Source organism: Anabas testudineus, chromosome 15 (assembly GCF_900324465.2).
Source record: "Anabas testudineus chromosome 15, fAnaTes1.2, whole genome shotgun sequence".
In the NCBI taxonomy this organism is placed as follows: domain Eukaryota; kingdom Metazoa; phylum Chordata; class Actinopteri; order Anabantiformes; family Anabantidae; genus Anabas; species Anabas testudineus.
In genome coordinates this window covers 5123543-5143983 of record NC_046624.1, presented here as the reverse complement: position 1 = coordinate 5143983, position 20441 = coordinate 5123543, and the positions used below count along the sequence as shown (strand labels likewise).

At 41.6% G+C, this 20441-nt stretch overlaps 3 protein-coding genes across 3 annotated transcripts; 1 reads left to right on the top strand and 2 right to left on the bottom strand.

Moving 5' to 3' along the window:
* Positions 1–63: 63 nt before the first annotated feature.
* Positions 64–6924, bottom strand: mcmbp (minichromosome maintenance complex binding protein). The gene is made up of 16 exons (XM_026354229.1): positions 6590–6924; positions 5954–6045; positions 5701–5841; positions 5562–5603; positions 5376–5465; positions 5088–5226; positions 4406–4551; positions 4162–4259; positions 3908–4080; positions 2689–2812; positions 2477–2594; positions 2091–2256; positions 1817–1950; positions 1098–1265; positions 799–887; positions 64–498 (listed from the first exon to the last, which is right to left on the bottom strand). Exons 1-16 carry the CDS (start codon positions 6648–6650, stop codon positions 372–374), a joined length of 1908 nt encoding a protein of 635 aa, XP_026210014.1. The 5' UTR covers positions 6651–6924; the 3' UTR covers positions 64–371.
* A 148-nt stretch (positions 6925–7072) lies between these two features.
* Positions 7073–15861, top strand: sec23ip (SEC23 interacting protein). Its single transcript, XM_026354228.1, is given in 19 exon segments — positions 7073–7381; positions 7896–8404; positions 8406–8414; positions 8516–8723; positions 8818–9011; positions 9150–9239; positions 9332–9452; positions 9879–9968; positions 10065–10206; positions 10362–10570; positions 10664–10752; positions 10967–11137; positions 11363–11458; positions 11548–11712; positions 11804–11959; positions 12685–12787; positions 13100–13282; positions 13367–13529; positions 14037–15861. Coding segments are annotated over 19 exon segments (2913 nt in total). The 5' UTR covers positions 7073–7248; the 3' UTR covers positions 14119–15861.
* csgalnact2 (chondroitin sulfate N-acetylgalactosaminyltransferase 2) lies at positions 14454–20395 on the bottom strand. The gene is made up of 8 exons (XM_026354230.1): positions 20278–20395; positions 17504–18338; positions 17206–17422; positions 16933–17034; positions 16668–16846; positions 16451–16545; positions 16267–16348; positions 14454–16174 (listed from the first exon to the last, which is right to left on the bottom strand). Exons 2-8 carry the CDS (start codon positions 18153–18155, stop codon positions 15882–15884), a joined length of 1620 nt encoding a protein of 539 aa, XP_026210015.1. The 5' UTR covers positions 18156–18338; positions 20278–20395; the 3' UTR covers positions 14454–15881.
* Positions 20396–20441: the final 46 nt, after the last annotated feature.

Sequence of the window (20441 nt, the reverse complement as noted above, 5' to 3'; positions counted from 1 at the left end):
TAACGTAGCAACAATTCGAGTGTATGCTGACCTAGAAGAAACTGCACCACAGGAAAGGACCCGTTAGCCTTCAGACCTCATTCCTTTATTACATATTTAGGTGAAAATGTTATTGTAAACAGAAATTTTGGTCTGCAGCAACATTGTCATAAACCTTAGAACAGGATGTGTATTTAAGGCAAAACTGGCGATACACATTGAAATGTATTTACAACAATTAATACCATTAGTCAAGTGAACATATCTACATCTTCAACTCAGTACAGGGGAAAAAAGGTGAACACTGAACTATATGGTGTATGAAAAATATCTTTATTACAAACTTTTTTAGGTATCAAAAAGAAAAACAAAGCCATGTCATTTCTCTCTTTTCATGGCTCGTTGCCGTTGACACACTTGTGCTGCTCCATGCGGCTCCTCCGCAGCATCTCAATGTGTTTGGCTCTCAGCCAGCTGTCTCTGGACAGAGAGGTCTGTCCCAGGCTCAGAGACAGCAACCTGCAGACACAGTCACAGTCAGCCAAATCCTACTTAGCACTCAGACTGGTCACATCTTAGTTTGCTGGCCGAGTCAGTCTATGAGGCATACAGCGAATCAAAACGTTTATATTTTTATTTTGGTTGCAGTGACCCACACAGTGGTCATTATCCTGCTTATGTCATATCTGGCATTTCTGCTGTTGTCATAATGGCTTACTGTGATTAATACTATGCCTTTTAAAGAAGACTTGACAGGCTGCTATTCCTCTCACTGGATAATAGGAAAAGAAATGTCAAGTAAACTTCATCACAGCCCACCTCGCCACGATGAGCATCCTGTGGAGGTCCTCAGCAGATATGCTCTGGGGGTCGTCTTTCCTCATATCTACAAAGTCATCCTCAACTGACTGAGGACATCAGAAAAGGACAAAACACTTAAAAGGACACTCTAATGCACACAGACAATAACACACTGTATTAAAACAGACAAACTGTCCTGCTGAGTCTAAAAAGGGAACAGTTATCTGGTCTGGAAGCAACTGGTGCAAAGGTCTCATTATTACGCATGAATTGAGTTTATGTACAATCAACACACTGTTGATGACAGTATGTCTCACCTTTGTCATTTCATCTGAGATACTGTAGTCCAGCAGCCGGGCCACGCTCATGTACATTCTGAACTTGTTCAGCTGTGACGAGGTCTGCTGATGCACGTGGATGCTGCTGAGATACTCGTCCATATGGTCCGGGGCAACCTGAGACTGTAGGTGTATCTGACAGTCTGACTGTAAAGAAAGAGAAACACAGACACTGTACCAGAGAATGACTGTACACGAATTACATACGTATAGAGTTGTGTGACCCTGCAGTTGCTCATCAGCGAGCAGTGTTTTAAACACAGTCATGTACTTGTGACTTCTAATCAACCCTGGACGTTGTTTACAGCGTGCTGCCCTTCACGGCACGACTAATAGCTGGTCAGGCCTGACGCCGCGCCCAGGATTGTTCCTGTGGCACACAGCTGACGCCATGGTAACCCATTAGACCAACACACAGGAATAGCACACAGCACATTCCTCGAGCTGTTCACAACTGTGTGAGACCCATGCTAAAGCCGCGTGCTGGAGAGCTTGCTGTGGCCGACCAATGGCAGCTGAGAGCACAGCTTGACGCAGGCTGGAAACAACCTCCAGCATTTGACACTGCTGGGTCTCATGAGAGGTTGGAGGAAACCTAACCCCTTCTATCCCACCCCACCGGGTGCGGTAGGGATCAGTGATGGATGGGGGTGAGTTTTCGCCCAGAGGTTGCACTCCTCATTCCACTTTATCCTCACCGGCAGCAGAGAGCGGCCCTCAGACGCGATGAGCACGTTAATATTGCAGGGGAATTCCATCTGGTGGTAGTTAAAGTCATAATCAACCTTCTGCCACGAGATCAAGTTGCCCAGGGCTGTGACGTTGCGCACGCCTACAGCACAAAACACAAACACAGAAGCAGATCCAGTCTGGTAAGTGTTGGCCAAGTCGAGCATCTGCAAGTTGCAGGAAGGAGAGTAACTGCAGTCTGTCCTCTCAGTATTATCCACTTGTAGTTTCTAGAAACCTCACCTGTTGTGTCCAGCTGTCCCTGCTCCAGTTGCGTTTCATCTAGAAAGAGGGAAGTGTTTCTGGCCAGCTGCAGGGCTCCGCTCACTAGCCTGTTGGCCACATAGTCCTTCTTTGGCACCAACCGCATCTGGTTCATGTTCTGGAGGCTCATGCCCAGATAGTACGACTGCAAGGTGGAAACAAACTCCTTCAACATCTTTCATTCCAACCAAAACACACACACACACACACACACACACACACACACACACACACACACACACACACACACACACACACACACACACACACACACACACACACACACACACACACACACACACACACACACACACACACACACACACACACTAAATAAAAATGGCTGAGCGCCAGAGTTCGCTCACAGAAGGAACGAGGTGCTGGATGATCTGGTAGAGGCGTTCAGTGTACGAAGCGACTGTAGGACAACCGCTCAGGTTCAAGGTGAATTTGCCCAGTGGGAGAACATCTCGTCTAGCGTACCTACAAGATAATCAAACAATGAATGAAAAGGCTTTGGTGCCACAAATAGAGAGGAAGGCTGCTGTTAAACGTTATAGACTGGGCTGATACGTACACGCTAGAGATGAGATGCAGAACGAGGTACTCAGCAGCCAAGGCGTCTCCCAGAAGGACGTGAGTGAAGTATGCGAGCAGCTCTTCCCTGACAGACACCATCTCGCTCAAGGTGGAAGATAAAACTGAAGAAGACAGAGACAACACGGACATGTTCCTATAGCTATTACAGACGTGCATGTTTGTCTGTACAGTGGCAAACATTTGCTGCTTCATTCCTAGTCTCGGAAAGTTTGACAAGACAAATACACTTTAACATAGTGGCCCCTTTTTTCTGCTCCCTCCACAGCTGCAGGGCAGCATGATAATTTGACTACAGTTTATGTTGTCTCTTTATTCAAAACAATGTTTTTAAAATAGCTGGATTCAGTCTGTCACTAAGATTATAGCACTAGAACACAGTCAAACTGTATTTCTGATTTTTTACTGTGAAAATAATTGACTCAGTTTCTTATGACAGAAAGTCGATTAACACATTGGTTCAGGAATAAATAAAATGACTCTGTACATGTACAGAGTTAAACTGTGTGTAAATAATGGCTCTAATGTCACAGTACATAACAAAACCAGCATAACAAGTAGTTTTCTGTTTAGAATACAGAAGACAATTTGTTATGTAATGTGTGTTATGTATGCAGACCTTACCAGCTCAGATACTATCAGCTGTGTAGTATCCGGGTGTATGTGTACATGTATGAAGAATCATTTTTACTCAGCTGACATTTGTGTTTGATAAAAGGCAGTAGAGGTAAAAATCAATACAGGGGGATTTTTCAAGTCAAATTGTTTTTGTCTTTAATGACAAAAACAAGGCACATTTGCAGTTCCATATAAAAAACTATCTTGGTGCTCTCTACTGCTTTCTAGACATGCACAGCATTTGTCAAAACAGCTCAGCATCAGGTTTTATTTAGCAATGCTTTATGGAAATCAAATGTGCTCATTTCCATATGTACTGTTAAATACTAATACTAAAATTGCAATGACTAAAAATGTGACTAATCTGCAGCAAACCTTATTGATGAATAAAGTTGATATGATATGGTGATATTTCCCTGGGTCTGTTCTGACAGGGATTAGGTCAGGGTGTGGGTTCATCAGCACAAGATGAAATATTCATGATTGCTTGCATTTATAATCACTCACACACAAGCAAACAAACAGAGGAAAAGAAATTAAAATATTGGTCAGAATGCATCATTCATACTGTGTGTCCTTACAGGCACTGTTGTCCTCTAAAGTGGCAGAGGGCAGTAAGGGGTTGTTGTGTGGCAGCGACTTAGCGTGGATCATATGGAGGCGAGGGACGAGTGAAGCCGGTGGGCTGTGCACTCTCTGCTCCTCTGCAGTCTCCATGCACTCTGCAGGGTCCAGGAGAGATGAGGAGACATCTCTGTGTGGACATGCCAAGAATAAGTAACCAACAAGTGGACCACCACCATAAGGAAACTGCACCAAATGATCTGCATCTTACTTTTCATCAGCCAGCGCACTGAGAGCAGGACTGACAGAGAGGATCCCAAAGACCTCTAGTGTGTCGTTCAGTTTAAAGCTGTCCCAGTCATCGTACACCTGCCAACAGCACACAGATGATGGAGAAATCACCTCAGACAACAATAGTTTGACTTGGAATTAATCATGTGACAAAAACTGTGTCAACAGATCCTGTTACAGAAAAGAACATGAAGAGACCCATTCAGAAACAGGACATACTCTACCTTGACTAGACAGGAGGGGCCCTTCTCTCCTGGCAGGGGGAAGTTGAGGTCGAGATGGGAGGCAGATGTAGCCTGGCTAGAGGGAGCTTCAGTCTCCTGCCGTTTACAGTCACCATTGCTGTGCTGTTCTGTGGGACTATGAGGACCTGCAGAGAGAGGGAGAGCTGTCTGCATTTTGGACAAAATCCACTATTGACTGAATCATTTTATTTATAGACAGGAAACAAAGTTATTTTTCTACGTAACAGTCAAACATTCACTCTTCAGCTATGTGACTTTTAACCATACATTTGTTATGGAGTTGTTAAAATCGAGGACTTCTGATTAAAATTTTAAATTGTCAAAAAAAAAAAAAAGTTCAGTTTGTAATTTTCAATGTGGAAGGTAAAACTCTTGTGTTTAGTTTAGCTGGAACACACACTGTTCCAGCTAAACTAAACACAACATTCAGTGATGGGGCCTTTCTATAGATAAGGGTTTCCCTCTAGTAAAGCACATGTATAACATTACATTCGGCCCCCAGGATAAAGGTACATGCATGCGCCGCACTTCCATGAAAACAAAACTAAATATAATCTTTGTATCTAAAACATTTAGTAATAGTAAAACACTAAATGAATAATGTTTCCAATTTGCCATCAACTAGACATTCACATGTAAAAACTTTAAAAGCATCACAAACCACTATGTGGCTCCCTCTGTTTCTGTGGCTGTGTGTCCATGTCATCCACGTCATCATCTTCCTCATAGCTTCGTTTGTGCCTACTCGGCACATAAGAAGTGGAAGGAACCACCCTGGCTTGGCTGGAGCTGGCATAAATGTGATACACAATTAAGGAAAACTAGAGGCCAGTATTCAAAAATATCTTCCACACATGTTGGGTGCTTCTGAGACCATGTAATAAAAAAATGCATTTGACTGTGCTTCCTTCGTGCAGGAATGGCAAGGTTTTTGACAAGATGAGGATATCTCTTTCACCCAGGGACTCTCTCCAGGGATTGGCACACAGTAGAAAGTCTGTCTCTCTGCAGTCACAGTGTTTCGGGAGTTAAAATCCACCTAGATATAAATTCGTACATCAGTGATAATGGCAAATCTGAAGCTCAACTGAAGCATTTACAGATTCCCCGGTCTACTGAACAGAAGTGCACATACCCCACATTCTGTTACATCCTTATACTTCCCACATCGCAGCACCTGGGGATAGTCAAACAGTCAAATAAGATGATAATACGATGGCATGCAAAAATGCAAGCACTGGACACGTGCGATGACAGGCCAAGGAAGCACTTACTTTAGCCTTTGTAGAGGGATCGACAGTCTCATAGACTCCCATGTAAAATTCTGGATCAAACATGTCTTGGATTAAACAGCGAAACTTCACCAGGCTGTTTGGCTTCAGGTAGTGAAGAGGGACATCGTTCAAAGATGGGACCTAAACCAAATTCAAAGTGGTTATTTGGAGTTGTGTGGTGAATTAAACTGTACCAGCGTATTTTGTATCTCAGTATTATTCACATTTTCAGAACATCATAGAGCCTCATTACCCAGGTATGAGCGTCCTTCTCTTTTAGCTTATCCTTGAAGAATTCAACCGCTTTAGCCTCCCATGCAGAGTTTGGATTGTTCTGGGAAGCAGCTAAAACATCAACAAGATCATCATTTTTTTTTAAAACACTTTTTGATATTTCTGCTAAATATGTTACACATTTAATTTGTAATGAGCAAACTAAGTCTTATATCATAAGTTGCTGACTCAGCTGACTCATTCAAAATAATAATACTATGAAAAATAACAGTACAATACTCCAAACGGTGAAATTTGGTTCATTATACTGTAACTGGATGCATTTAGCAAATTCAATTATATAAGACTGACTATCACACACATCAGGATCTGTGACTGAGCCATGTTCTGCAGTTTTCATTTAGATGTGTGCACAGAAGTCATCAGCTCTAACACCACTCTTTCTCATTGATTGAAAACTCATTAGGGCGCCACGGCAGCGCTAGCACCCACATTTCATTAAGGTATTTGTTATTTCCGATGAACAAGGAAAAACCCAGCTACATGTGATGAGCATGGCAGCTAGCTTGGTAAGCAGCCATGTAGCTAACGAGCTAAGTTCACGCGTTAACGTTTAGCTGTCAGGAGTGTTGTTAAGTTCCGGAGTGTCTCTTACCAAACATCCCTTCAACAACACCCAGAGGGTTGTTAATCCAGTCCTGTGTCGAAGGCATCATTAGCTAATGACAAACGTGTGTAGAATATAAAATCTCTCAAAGTAAAATCCCTTCAAAACACTTGTTTTTTGACTTTCTCCGCAAACAGGAGCGCAGAAGTGACGGCGGGAAATTTGCGTCACCAGTCGAAGAGCTGGTTCGTTTGTTTTGTGCACGGAGACCCACCGAGGGACGGAGCTGTTGGACGGATGAATGAGTTACTGCACAGCAACTGTCTGAATGTTTTATCATCGATTCGACCCTGGTGCTTTAGTAATTCCTCTCTTTACATGATCGTCCTTCGCGAAAACTAAAGTTGTCTTGCTTTAGCACATTGAAGACGAAAGAAATCTCACATTGGAAGTCGTCCCTCTGGCCTGTAGGCGGCAGTAGCGAGAGATTCTGTTTGTTTTTCCCACAACCAACGAATAGCAGCCAAGTGACCTGCGTAGTTTTAGTAGATCTACAAACGACGTGTGGCGGAGTCCTTCCACTGTTAAACTACTGGCGATGTTTTAGAGATCTGTAAAATCTGTGTGGGCAGGGGAAATACTGTTAGAGAGCTGAGCCTGTGCTGTGTCCCTGCTCCGGTAGTGGCTACGTGTAATTCTAGGGGAAAATGGCAGATAGAAAACATAATAATGTTTCAAACACCGGTGCTAATTTGTTGTTTAGCACCGCTCCGGAGTTTAACTTCAACTTGCCTTTTATACCAGTGAGCCAGGCCACTGGTCCTGCGGTGTTGTCAGGAGGTGAGATGAAATACCGACGGAGGGAAGTTATAGATGTTAGCAGTGTCGTTAGCAGGCTAAGATAGCTAGCTCACCGAGGTGCCTTTGCTACTGTCAGCTGTTAAATCATTTTATTGCAAAAGGAAAGAAAAAGAGCGAAACTGTGTCTGAGGTGTCACCTCATGTCAGGACGAAGTGACAGTGATGTCTGTTAGTGAGGGTACTCACCGTCTGAGTTCTTATTACATAAAGAGTATGAAGAGCCAAATGGAGGAGTCATATTATCAAAACATTTGTATTAAAGTGTAAAGGTTACATCTCTCCACCTGAGTAAACTGGTAAAATAAAGACGTGTTTTTAGACTTTAAAGGTTTCACTTTAGGCTTTGAGAAAGTCTGATGGGAATTTTCTGTTTTTTCTGGTCATATTAGAGATTAAATGATTAAAAGGTGTCTTAGCGTCAGCCATACTGTTATATGTAAATGTAATGTCCAGTCTAATTTCTCCTGTAATAATACTCTATTTTGTCAATCAGATGATTCTACTGATGTTGGTGAAGAAGACAGCTTTCTTGGTCAGACCTCTGGGAATGCACCACCCCCCTCTACATTTAACTACTTCTCCAACCCTGTAACCAGCAGTGATCCTTTTGCATCCATCGGCCAGTTGCCGTGCCCACCACCTGCCCTGTCAGCGGCGCAGACAACAACAGGCCCAGTTTCTGTTCCCAGCAGTGTTGGCATAGCTTCACCGCCACCACCACCACCACATACAGGCTCTCAAATGAACCCTCCTCTTCCAGCGTTTGGCAGCACAGTTTACCAGAGCCCTATGGGACGTCACACTCCTCCCCCGACCACAATGACCCCACCACCTCCTCAGATGCAGCCACAGACTCATAACCCATACCGACACACCCCCACCAGCAGCAGAGCCAGTCCTTATATTCCAGCTCCGGAGATGCTGCCACCAACGCACACACCTCAACAGACTCCCTACTCTCTCACCTCTCCACCACAGGCGTTCCCAATGTCCGGACCTACTATTCACTAAGGTAAATATCAGCTGATTGGTCTGTCAGATTAAATCTGCAAATAAATGAAATGTGAAGAGCAAATGCTGCATGAGTCAAGGATTTCTTTCTTCTCTCTTCAGCCTCCTCCTACACAGATTCAAGCACCTCCTCCTCCAGCCACCACTGCTGGAGCAATAGTCCCTGCAGGTCCCATGATGCCATATAACTACAATGTCTATGAAGCTGTTCAGCCTCACTGGTTCTACTGTAAGCAAGTGGAGTCAAAAAGTGTATGGCTTCCTTTCAGTATTATTGACTCCATTCAGCTAGAAGAGACATACAACTCAGGTATGATGGTGTACGAGACATGCTAATTTGTGAATGTGTTTATCTAGAGAAACCTGAACTGCTAACCATGGCAATGTTGGTGTTCTTTTTCTAGTTCAACCAGACCCAGAAAATGTGATCATACGTACAGATGGAGGACGTTATGATGTGCAACTCTATGACCGCATGCGGACTGCGGTGTACTGGGAGGAGGAGCCTACAGAGGTTCAGCGCTGCACCTGGTTCTACAAAGGGGATACAGATAGCCGCTTTACACCTTACTCTGAGGAGTTTAGTGACAAGTTGGAGGTTTGTCTCACTTTTGCAGTCAATCAGAAACATACTTGTTAATAAATTGTGGATTCTAAAATTGCATCGCTTTCTCCGATCAAACACATCTATTTTCACCAAGTTTTGCATCAAATCAAATGTGCAATTTACTCACAGGCAGAATATAAGAAAGCTGTATCTACCAACCAGTGGCACCGTAGACTGGAGTTCCCATCAGGAGAAACCATTGTCATGCACAATCCAAAGGTAAACGTTTGTCTGATGAGTTTTACATGGTGATCATGTTGTGACTAATCCTTTTAGGTAATGAGTGACGATGATTCTCTTTGCCTCTGTAGGTGATTGTTCAGTTTCAGCCCTCCTCCATGCCAGATGAGTGGGGCACAACTCAGGATGGCCAGACCAGGCCCAGAGTGGTGAAAAGGGGGATTGATGATGACCATGATGTAGTGCCAGATGGTAGTGAAGCTCTTCTTTACTCAAGTTAATTTAATCTAAGTGCAGGCACTTAAAAAAAAAGAAATACATAAAACCCTACAATACTTTTATATATATATATATATTATAATATTTTAAACTCAAAATTCATCAAGAAAAATAATGCTTCATTCATCAAGAAATAAAATAGTACTTCAATAAAAATAGAGTGTCAGGACACTATAAAATGAGATAAGGCACTTCAGAAGATGTTTGAGGTACCAGCCATCATAAAATGTTTTATGAGGAAACGTTAAGTCAGATTTAACCATGAGATGCATTTTAATCACTGGCTGTAAGTGTAATGCATCTTAATTATAATTTAAGGGCTCAGATTTGAGGTTTAAATAAAGATGCAGTCATTGAACGTGTAGATCAGTAAGTAAAGTTCATGTGCATAATTTTCAGGTGAGCACTCCAAGGTGGATCATCTTGTGTTCATGGTTCATGGAATCGGTCCAGTGTGTGACCTGAGGTTTAGGAGCATGGTCGAATGTGGTGAGTACCACACAGTCATGACATTCTTCAGAGTTGGTGAAGCTCCTGTGGTGATGCTATTTATCAAATAAACTGTACAAATCCTTGTGCCTTCAGTTGACGATTTCCGCAATGTCTCGCTGAAGCTGCTGCAAAGTCACTTTAAGAAATCGCTGGATGAGCAAGCCATTAGCAGGGTGGAGTTCCTGCCTGTTCAGTGGCATACGGCTCTACACGGAGATGCCACAGGGGTGGACAGGTGAGATGAGGCAGGTTTACAATGACGATGGACTATTGGATCCTATTGTCATGAAACAAAAGGAAGTTTTATGACATACACAGGTGGTTGTTGTTATCAGCTGCTGTTTGGACTGCAATGGAAAAATTTTCTTGGGACTCTATTTCTCTTTGTAGGAAGATAAAGAAGATCACCTTGCCCAGCATTGGACGTTTACGTCACTTCACAAACGAGACACTGTTAGATGTGCTTTTCTACAACAGTCCCACTTACTGCCAGACCATCATGGACACAGTTGCTCTGGAGATTAATAGACTTTATGCCCTGTTCATGAAGAGGAACCCAGACTACAGAGGAGGAATATCAGTGGCTGGACACAGTTTAGGTAATAAACCAGTGTATTGGTGGCTTTAGCTCGGCTGATTTATTTTTTATTGCATTATTCAGCTAGACTGTCTTGTCGCCTTTGCTCTTGCAGGTTCATTGATTCTATTTGACCTGCTGTCAAATCAAAAGAATGCACTGGCTGTGCCAATCATGCCCACAGCTAATGGAGAAACCAAACAGGTTAGACATCAGTTGATTTATATACAGTAACATCATCTGTTACTGTTACAATCAATCAATTGAAAAACATCAGATTTATCAACAAAAGAACTGTGTATTCATTGTGTAATATTAACCATAATTAGTTTTAGTCCTTTGTCATACTGGTGCACACAGTGGAGCATATCAAAAACAATTTGCAGTACCTAATTGTAAATTCTGCTTCCCATATCAGGTGGCAGCCCCTGTTTCACAGGCAAATGCTGCTGTCACACATCCATCTGTTGAAGTAGAGCCCAAAGAAGACGGGGAGGAGTTTGAGGATATTTCTACTGTGCTGGAACATCTGGGCCTGTCCGAGTACAAGAGTACTTTTGATGACGAGAAGATTGACATTGAATCTTTTGTAAGAATTTATAGCTGATTAATAGCTATTTTATGAAAAATGAGAAACTCCAGAGCATGTAGAGTCTTCAAAAATGTCTTTTAAAAGTAATACAACATAACAAAATTGGTTTGTTAGAAGACTGTATGCTGTAAAGGTCACAGAGCTGATAATATTTAAAAGTCTGTGATGTGATATGATAGCCCTTAGTGGTGGCTGTCACATTTTGTGCTTACATTCTTTCAGTTTATGTGCACAATCGAAGACCTGAAAGAGATGGGAATTCCTCTGGGTCCCAGGAAAAAGATTGCCAAGTTTGTCAAAGAAAGAGTGAATAAGCAGGTATGTTTCTCTCATAAATGTGTGGTGAGGCCTGCAAACGTGAGTGTTGATAATGATAAAGATGGACAAATCTTTTTTTGTTCCCGCAGGCAACACAAGAGCAGAAAGCAGAAGTAAAAGATGTCATTCAGGTTGCGGCACCACCACCAGCTCCAGAAGGTCTACCTGAGCTCTCTATGAAGAAACTTCCTGCAGGCAACAGCATTTCCTCCATCCATGTGGACTACAATTGCTTTGAAGTTGGTACTGGACAGGTAAATGTGACCTAAAACAGAAGGTCAAAAGAAGTGATGAAGATTGAGAATTTTTCTTTAATAATCATTTTATTAATGCTTTGCCCTGCAGGTGTCAGTGGTCTACCACACTCTGGACTTTGAGCCAGTGAATTTCTTTGCCTTGGGTTCTCCGATTGGCATGTTCCTGACAGTCCGAGGGCTGGAAAAGATTGAAGAGACGTACCAGCTGCCAACCTGCAAGAGATTCTACAACATCTACCATCCGGTATGCGGCTTGTCTAACCTGCATCCTGGAGGAATGACCCTGCTTCTGCACACATTAGTTACTCTGTATGAAAATAAACTGCCCATCCAAAAATAAATTACCACCTACATTTAACTAAGCAAATAGGTAGGAGCCTCCCACTGGATGATTATGATGATTATGTTTCAGCTGGCAACAAGTTATTTAACCCTAACTGATGCTGCGAGTAGCTTCTCATTTCTTAAACAACCATGTAGGCAGACACATCCTGTGGTTGTGGAAAATATGTTTATCTGTTTCAGAAGGGTCAAATTATTGGTATGCATCAAGCAAAGAAAACATCTAAGGAGATAGAAACTACTAAAACTGGGTTAAGAACTGTCCAATGGAAGAAGGTCATGTGGTCTGATGAGTCCAGATATTACAGAGTGATGGGAGCATCAGGGTAAGAAGAGGAGCCCCCATCATGCCTAGTGCCTACCTTGACCCCTTGAGAAACTTTGGGAGGTGCTGGAGACTTTGTGCAGTGGTCCAACTCTCCCATTATCAATACAAGATCTTGGTGAATAAATGTTGTGGCATTGCAGAAGCTTATCGAAACGATGTCATGGCGAATGCATGTTTTAATCAAAGCTAAAGGCGGTTCAACAAAAGTGTGTGTTTTATGTTTTTTTGGACAGGCAGAGTATAAACCATGAACCTAAAAGTATAATCAATATCTAACCAGCCACTACTTGTCTTTTAAGTTGGACCCAGTGGCATACAGGATCGAGCCCATGATAATGCCAGACTTGGAGCTGAAGCCTGTTTTGATCCCTCATCACAAGGGGAGGAAGAGGCTTCACCTTGGTAAGACGATTGTTTTTCTCAATGTCTGTTCGCATCACTTCAGATAACCTCAAACATGTTTATGTGTTTTCAAGGTAGCTAAAACTGATTTGTCTAGTTGTGTCCTCTTTTTCTTTAGACTGATATTATGGTATATGGTATTTTCTTTTGTTGTTGTGTAATTTTAAAGACAATAATGAAGTAAAATAGTGTTATTTTTTTCTCTCAAAATAAACATATGTTGGGATGACAGAGGATGTTTTGGTTCTAAATAAAGAAAAATGTTTTAGTTGTGTTAAAAACTTGAGGAATTAATGGCCCTCTGTTTTTCAGAACTGAAGGAGAGTCTCTCTAGGATGGGCTCTGACCTGAAGCAGGGTTTCATCAGCTCCTTGAAGAGCGCCTGGCAGACACTCAATGAGTTTGCCCGTGCACACACCTCATCTGCTCAACTTCAGGCTCAGCTCGCCATCGTGGCCAATCAGATCGAAGAGCAAGAAAAACAAGAGGAAGAAGGTGAGTTTCTCTGATTTGTGAATCTTGAATCATGTTATTTTGATAATGTTTCAAAAATAATAAGGTTATTCTGGTCTGACACAGAGCACAAGATTGTCGAGTGCGCTGAGCCACAAAAAGAAGAGGAGCCTCAAGTGAAGATAGGGATGTTAAATGGAGGAAATCGCATTGATTACGTCCTGCAGGAGAAGCCCATCGAGAGTTTCAATGAGTACCTGTTTGCCCTCCAAAGTCATCTCTGCTACTGGTAAAGATGATTTTCCTTCACTCAGACATTTTATTACTGCACTTCAACAAGTTTAATATTCAAGGTCCTGTTACCGTGAATCACACTGTGATGTCAACAGTAATTAAAGAATAGGTAGGGCCACTCTCTACAGTATAGATGATGGATAAAAGTCTTAACACAGTACTCAGGGCACCATCCTCCTGTGAATACCGACTTTAAATAAGTTACTCCAAGAAACATTTCCTATGTCGAAATCCACAGATCTTCCTCGCTGCATTAAGTAAAAATGATGAAGATTACGACTTAATCATTGGATGATATCTACTAGTCTCTTTCCGTATTTATGAGCCCCTGATTATTAAAGCATTGCAAATCTAAGCTTTAATTTTGTTACTTACACCTGTGTTTTTCCTATTGTGAAAAAACGTCTGTGAAAAAACGTCTGCAGCTCTACCACTCTGTCTGACCTGTTAGCAGATGAGTGTGAAGAGTTTATACTCACACGTGTCTTGTTTTTTTTTTTAGGGAATCTGAAGACACAGCTCTGCTCCTTCTCAAAGAGATCTACAAGACCATGGAGATCCATCCAGAAAGCATAGCCCATTAATGAAGCACCTGAGATTAAAATAAGCCCGTCTGAAAACTTCATGTCAGATCTCTCAGATTTTGATTATACTTTTCCTGTTTTTTATCTTTAATTTTCTATCCATGTAGTTTACTGTATACAGATGAGTAATACAATTGTATTATGCCATTTGTCTTAAATTAAGAAACGAGTGAATGAGTAGATTAAAAAACACTTGGCAGGTTTGATATGACATTTTTATAGTATAAATTATAGGTGGTTTACTGAAAATATGTATCATCAAATCAAATGCTAACAGCAGAAATTACATAGTAGCCTTCTGTAAGTTTTATTTCATGGCCCAAATTTCAAAATAAATCATTTCCTTCCACAAACTCTTTGAATTGTTATGTACTGCTGAGAGGAAGACATGTAATGTTTCTCCTGCAGGGTGAGGAGACTTAGAAACTATCTACAGAAAGGCGTAATATTTGCAAAAGCACTGATTAAAAATAATTACAGTACAGGATGAGATCCAAGTATAACCTGCTGTCACCGCGAGAAAAATAAAGCACTTCTCTCCTGCTCTACGTACGCCTTTCACAGCTGTAACATTAAGCCGCTAACATCTGTGACTGAGCTCTTCAGCTGTAAAGTCCTCTCTCATTATGAGATGGAATAAAGTGAACAGGCCTACAGCTGTGGAAACAGCTTCAAACATCTTCAAAACAATCTTCAACATCACTAAGCATGTAGGCACATACAACAAAAGTATTCGACCTATGTATAGGAAACAAAAGATACTAGAAACATATTTACAAAAGTAGCTTGGACATTCAATCTCAGTCGAATATTAGGAATTATAGTGCTGTGAATTATTCCTAATAGGCATAAATGACAAGTCTTCGTTATATAAACAATAACACTGGTCGACAGAGACCTGATACAACACTGCATGCTATTAGCAGATCTTTGCTTCTGGCTCTATTTTATCAACATACTTCTGAACCTGTCGAAGCTGTCATCAGAAAAGGAAGACTGACTGTCACAAAACACATATGAAAGGTCCCTTTTTTCCTCCACAACAGAATAGTATAGCTCCATACACAACTGCTAATACACTGTATACAGACATTAATCTTAAGACAAAGCTGAGAATCGGTAGAGATGTACAGGCTTGTATCACAACCTGCATTTCTTTAACTTTCATTTTGAGAAAGTGCAACAACTTCTTATACCTTTTGTCAACAGTTAATACTTAGTTTAATAATTAAGACTTATTCCCCTTTTTACTGCTGTTTATCTAGAACCTTTTCAAATATGACGACTGGTTGTATTTGACCTTTGAAGCAGCTGAAATCTGACTGAGGTCACACTCAGCGGAGGAAGGTAGTTGCACAGCAGAGAAAAAAGAAGACATTGGTTGCAAGTCAGGTGCTTTGTTTGAAGCAGGCTTAATGAAGTTTGTTTCCCAAGTTAACTGCATGCTCACTGAAATTATTTCAACAATCAAATTGCATCAACCTTAATCCAAATTCTACATGTGTACGTTTTCCTTCAGCAGGTTAAATAAGAGGAATTAGACCATTTGGTTTTGGTTGATACTGCTGTAGCTCTTCTTTAAGAGTTGTACCATGTTGTGAAGTTTCACATTTATCCATGTGCTTTTTGTACATTCATTTGTCTACAGCTGTGCGACGAAATGTTGAAGGATCCATATAAACGTGTCTTTGCCGTAGTGAGTTAATACTATCAGCACCTCGCAATCTTAACATTGGAATGAATGTGAGCACATCCAGGCGTCCTCAGTCCTCTGTTTTGCTCTGAGTCTTGAAGGCCTGCTTCCGTAGGTGAGCCTCAATCTCCTCACGGAATACCAGCATGCCCAGGTGAGGGTGGGAGGCCTCGTTCATGGCTTTGGACTGGATGCACATGCGGTACTGCTCCGGCGTCAGCTCATCGGCACACTGCTTCTCATGCCACATGTGGAAGAGACCCGACACTGGTGTTCGGATCACTATCAGGTCACTTCGTAGATATTTCCTGTACAAGTGGACGTCTTCCACACCCCAGCCTTTGACTTCTAGATCAAACCCTCCTGAGAGAGGTATATAATTTTGTAAAGCGTTAAGTCAACATTGCCAGTTGATGAGTAAATAAAGTGTAAAGTCATTAGTGAGCTGCACTTACCAATATTCAGGAAATCCGAGCGATACTGACACGTCATTCCAAAGCCAAAATCTCTCCAGAATCCAGCATCTTTTTTGTGAATCTAATAGAAAAGAGAGTTTTAATTTATATATGCACAAACTGAATTTTTATTGTCTAAATAATAATCTACTGATACATTTAGATTAGTAGTTTCACTTCTTACAAGTTGAAGTTCAATGGGTGGAGCCAGCTCCAAATTTCCGTAGACAATGGCAGGATTGTACAGGCTGAACACCACTGGATAAAAGACTTTCTTGTCTAAAAAACCCAAAACAATTAAATACAATGTAGCATACTTAGTGACACTTGACTTATATAAAAGCTCAGAGAGACTGTTAATATAACAAATCTGGAATATAACTTGTACAGTAAAGACCTACTTGGAGCACTGTGGAGACGACAGGTGTTAAGGAACTCCAGTGTGAAATGGATGTCAACATCACAAAAGAACATTAAGACGTCCCCTTTCTTCCAGTCATGAGCTCCAATATCAAGACCTCGACCACGAGAAAACTCCTCATTCACTGGAATCAGGGTGTAATTGGAGAAGCTCTCTTCTCTGGAAAACAACAAATGCATTCGATTTTAATTCCCATGAAACAAACCTCGTACAAGCATGGCCACAGTTCTTTCTCTGCCACAAACCTTGACATTTTTTCCAATGACGTCTTCACCTCTTGTAGACCCTCCTGCCCAAAGTAAACCACCGTGAGATGTACTCTTCTGTCCTGCTGTATGCATACCACCCTGAAAACATTTACACATACAATCCATTTTCAAATTTATTACAAAAAAACAAAACACACATTACGTTTATACTACTTTACACAACACTGATAAAAACTAAGCCAGGATGTCCATTAGCAATCTTAAACTGAACTAGCTCCAACAGATGGACATTTTTGGATTTATTCGTACCTGAAGTTGTGTAAAAACTGTGAGAAAGTTTCTACTCTGCCTGCCAGCGGCACAATGATGTTAATAATCATCCCTGATGTTTCTACAGATGTACTTCTGACTTTCATTAAGGGACCAAAGGGCCTGAAGAGCGTGACATGACGGAAACTGCTGGAATCCTCCTTGGCAAAGAAGAGCTCGTAAAGTGTCCCTTTGTCCCTCTCTGTCCTGTACAGTCCTGCCAAATAACAGTTTAGGGAAAAACATTGTCACACTGAACAAGCAAATAAATAATAGGTTTGCAGCCTGTGCGTTTTACCTTCTGTAAAGTGACCCTCAGTGTAAGTTTGTCTCTGCATTGGCATGTCGTCCTCCACACCATCCTCCTCATCTGGGTTGTTGATGATGTCCAATGCAGCCTCAATGACCTCCACAAGCTCGTCCCTGCGGTCTTTGCGGACAGGTTTCTCCTCTGGGTGCCGCGTCAGCCCCATTTCCAGCTGATACACCTTGGACGAGGTAAAACTTTCAAAGGGCACCAGGGCATACTCGCTGGGCAGACGTGCCCCTGTGTTGACTTCGGCCTTGTCAATCTGAGAGTGCAGGTACTCCAGCAGATCTCCTGGCTCTTGGTCTTTAGTTTCATCTGGGCCCTTCACCCCGGGGGGCTCCTTCTTATCCTGCAGGAGCTTCAGCTTCTCATTCATTTCCTGCAGCTCCTGCTTGAGCTGGGCAATTTGGCGCTTCAGGCTGGCAGCACGGTTTAGGTGGCGCTCCTCCTGTTCCTGCAGCAGGGCCTGGTAGTACTCCTTCCCATAAGTCTCTCCTGTTAGACCAGGCAGTACCAGACTGACATCTGCTGGAGGGGTGCACTCCAGCAGATATGCAAACAGCAGTAGCACCAACAGCAGGAAAAGGCCCAGGAATAGCCAGCGGACCCGGCCCTGGAATGGCAATCCCCGCCTGGGCATCACGCTCACATACAAGCTATAGCTGGGAAGTCTGCATTCCCTTTCCCCTGTGATCACATAATTTAGAGCATGCTTCTGCTCCTAAAGGTCTTTATGTCATTTTGCATTGAAGATATTGGTTCTTGGCTCCAAAGTATCAGTGTTTTCATACATTTGTTTTGTGTAGATCCATGCAATGATCACCTGAGAAAATTAAAGAAATTCACAATAAGCCATGAACTCTTCTAATACAGTGTGAGTTTTCTTCAAGTCTCATTTATTTCATTGTCTCATTAGCAGATAGTTAAACAATAACATTTGATAATACAAGATTACCATTGAGGCAGCTTTGGTAATGAACTATTTCAGTTTTATTTACAATAAATTAAATACATTATTCTCTGTAACAACGTCTTCAGTGTTTCCAACCTGTAAGTAGATTTTACATTTCAAAGATTAATCCTGACCAAGCAGGGACAGAAACAATTACCTACACCTGAACTGTCCTCGCTAGCATATGGCGGCTAGCTCTCAGCTAAACAACAGCACAGAGGAAAACTGGTGGGCGAGAGCTGAAGACGGACTTCCGCTATGACCTTTTCCATTTCAAAATAAAAGCACAACAGCATCAATAGTCTACAAAACGGTACCTTTGTAGCAAGAATTCAAATGGCACAATATTCAAGGTTGTTCTCCTGCTAATCTTGTGGCTTACAGGTCTGCGTTTTCAATGGATTCTTCACTTCTGAGGCAAGGCAGGAAAGCCTGAGTATGTAGCCTAGTTGAATTTAAACACCACCTCTTACCCTCCACATGCCGAGCACACTTTGTTTACTGAAGGTCACACAGTCAAATCTACACAGCATGTGTCTATGTGCATGTGACTCTAAACAGCAAGCCATCAGTACATGTTGTCCAACAGAAATGACACACTACTTATTCTGGCCTAGAACAAGTCTAAAAAGAGTGGAAATCTCTGCAGCTTTCTATCCTGGCACCCAGAATAGGCCTAAACCTGTAAATCAGACTGAAGACAGCTGTAATGAAAATCAGCAGGCAAAAAGACCAGAGAGCCAGGGCTGGAAAAAACACTACTCTGTTTTAAAACCCCACTGCAACCATTTCTTTGTAGTTAGACTTCCAAAGTAAAAGTAAAGTAAAAGGTTTTTTTTAGAATATTAGAACAAGAATTCAGAGATTTTCTAGACCACACATACCAACATAAAAAGTTCAACTAGTTCAAACTAGTCTGAAAACTAGTAACAAAAACTTGCTGGACTACTTTTTATGTAAAGTGCCTTCACAACTCTATCTATATTTGTCCCACAATGAGTTCATACATACAGAAAAGGCCATTAGGGTTACAAAGTGTAACATTCAGTAAAAACCCTTAATGAGAGAAACCTTTGAAACTGCTAATTCAACCTAAGAAAGAAAAAATCCCACTGAAATAGTACACACTGATTTACAGAATATGTCCTAAATGTATCCCTTCTGTAACTTGTTTTCTGTCAAGGACAAGGATAAATATAAAGATAAATACAGCACTGACTAAAATCCACAGTAAACTTAACACTGATCTTCCACTTGATATGAATGTATCTAAAGTCTGATGGTAGGAGAAACTACAGATTTGCAAACCAACAGAGACTTGTAAATTTCACTCAGCTTACTTAATTAATACATGTCAACTCATGCAGACAAATATAGGTTGTGGTTACAGTGACAAATTATCACTGATCTTTCAGTGTGTTTTGAAAATGATGAGATTTAGTTTGTGAGGATGTGTTTGACCTGTCACTTTATTTATCTGGTTAAGTACAACCTTACACAGAAAGAGGTTTACATGTGGATTGCAGTTTAGCACACATGCATTTTAAAGAGTGGTTATTATTCTAGAATATAAATGTCCCTGTAGCTATTTAACACGCTGTTGTGTAAAAAGTGAAATTGTAAAATATCGGATATTCTGTCCCTCTGAAGATATTACATGTGCACTAATTTTGAAAAGTCCAAACCGGACATTGCCACGTCTCTGCAGCTAGCTTAGCAACGTTTAAGAGCTTCCCTACACGTTCATGTTGTTTCATGGTTGTTAAACAACCTGCTACTCAGTAATGTTTGTGAAAAAACAATTACTCACATATTCCCGCTTTTGTCACTTACTCCTTGGGTTTATAGGTATAGGTTTGGTAGAAAACCAACAGCGGCAGAAAGCCTCTGCTGCAAAATGCCACGGAGCAAAGAGAAAAGAGTGAGCGGCGGTCTACTTCCGGTAAAAAGTAACCAATGGGAGCTCTCAGAGGG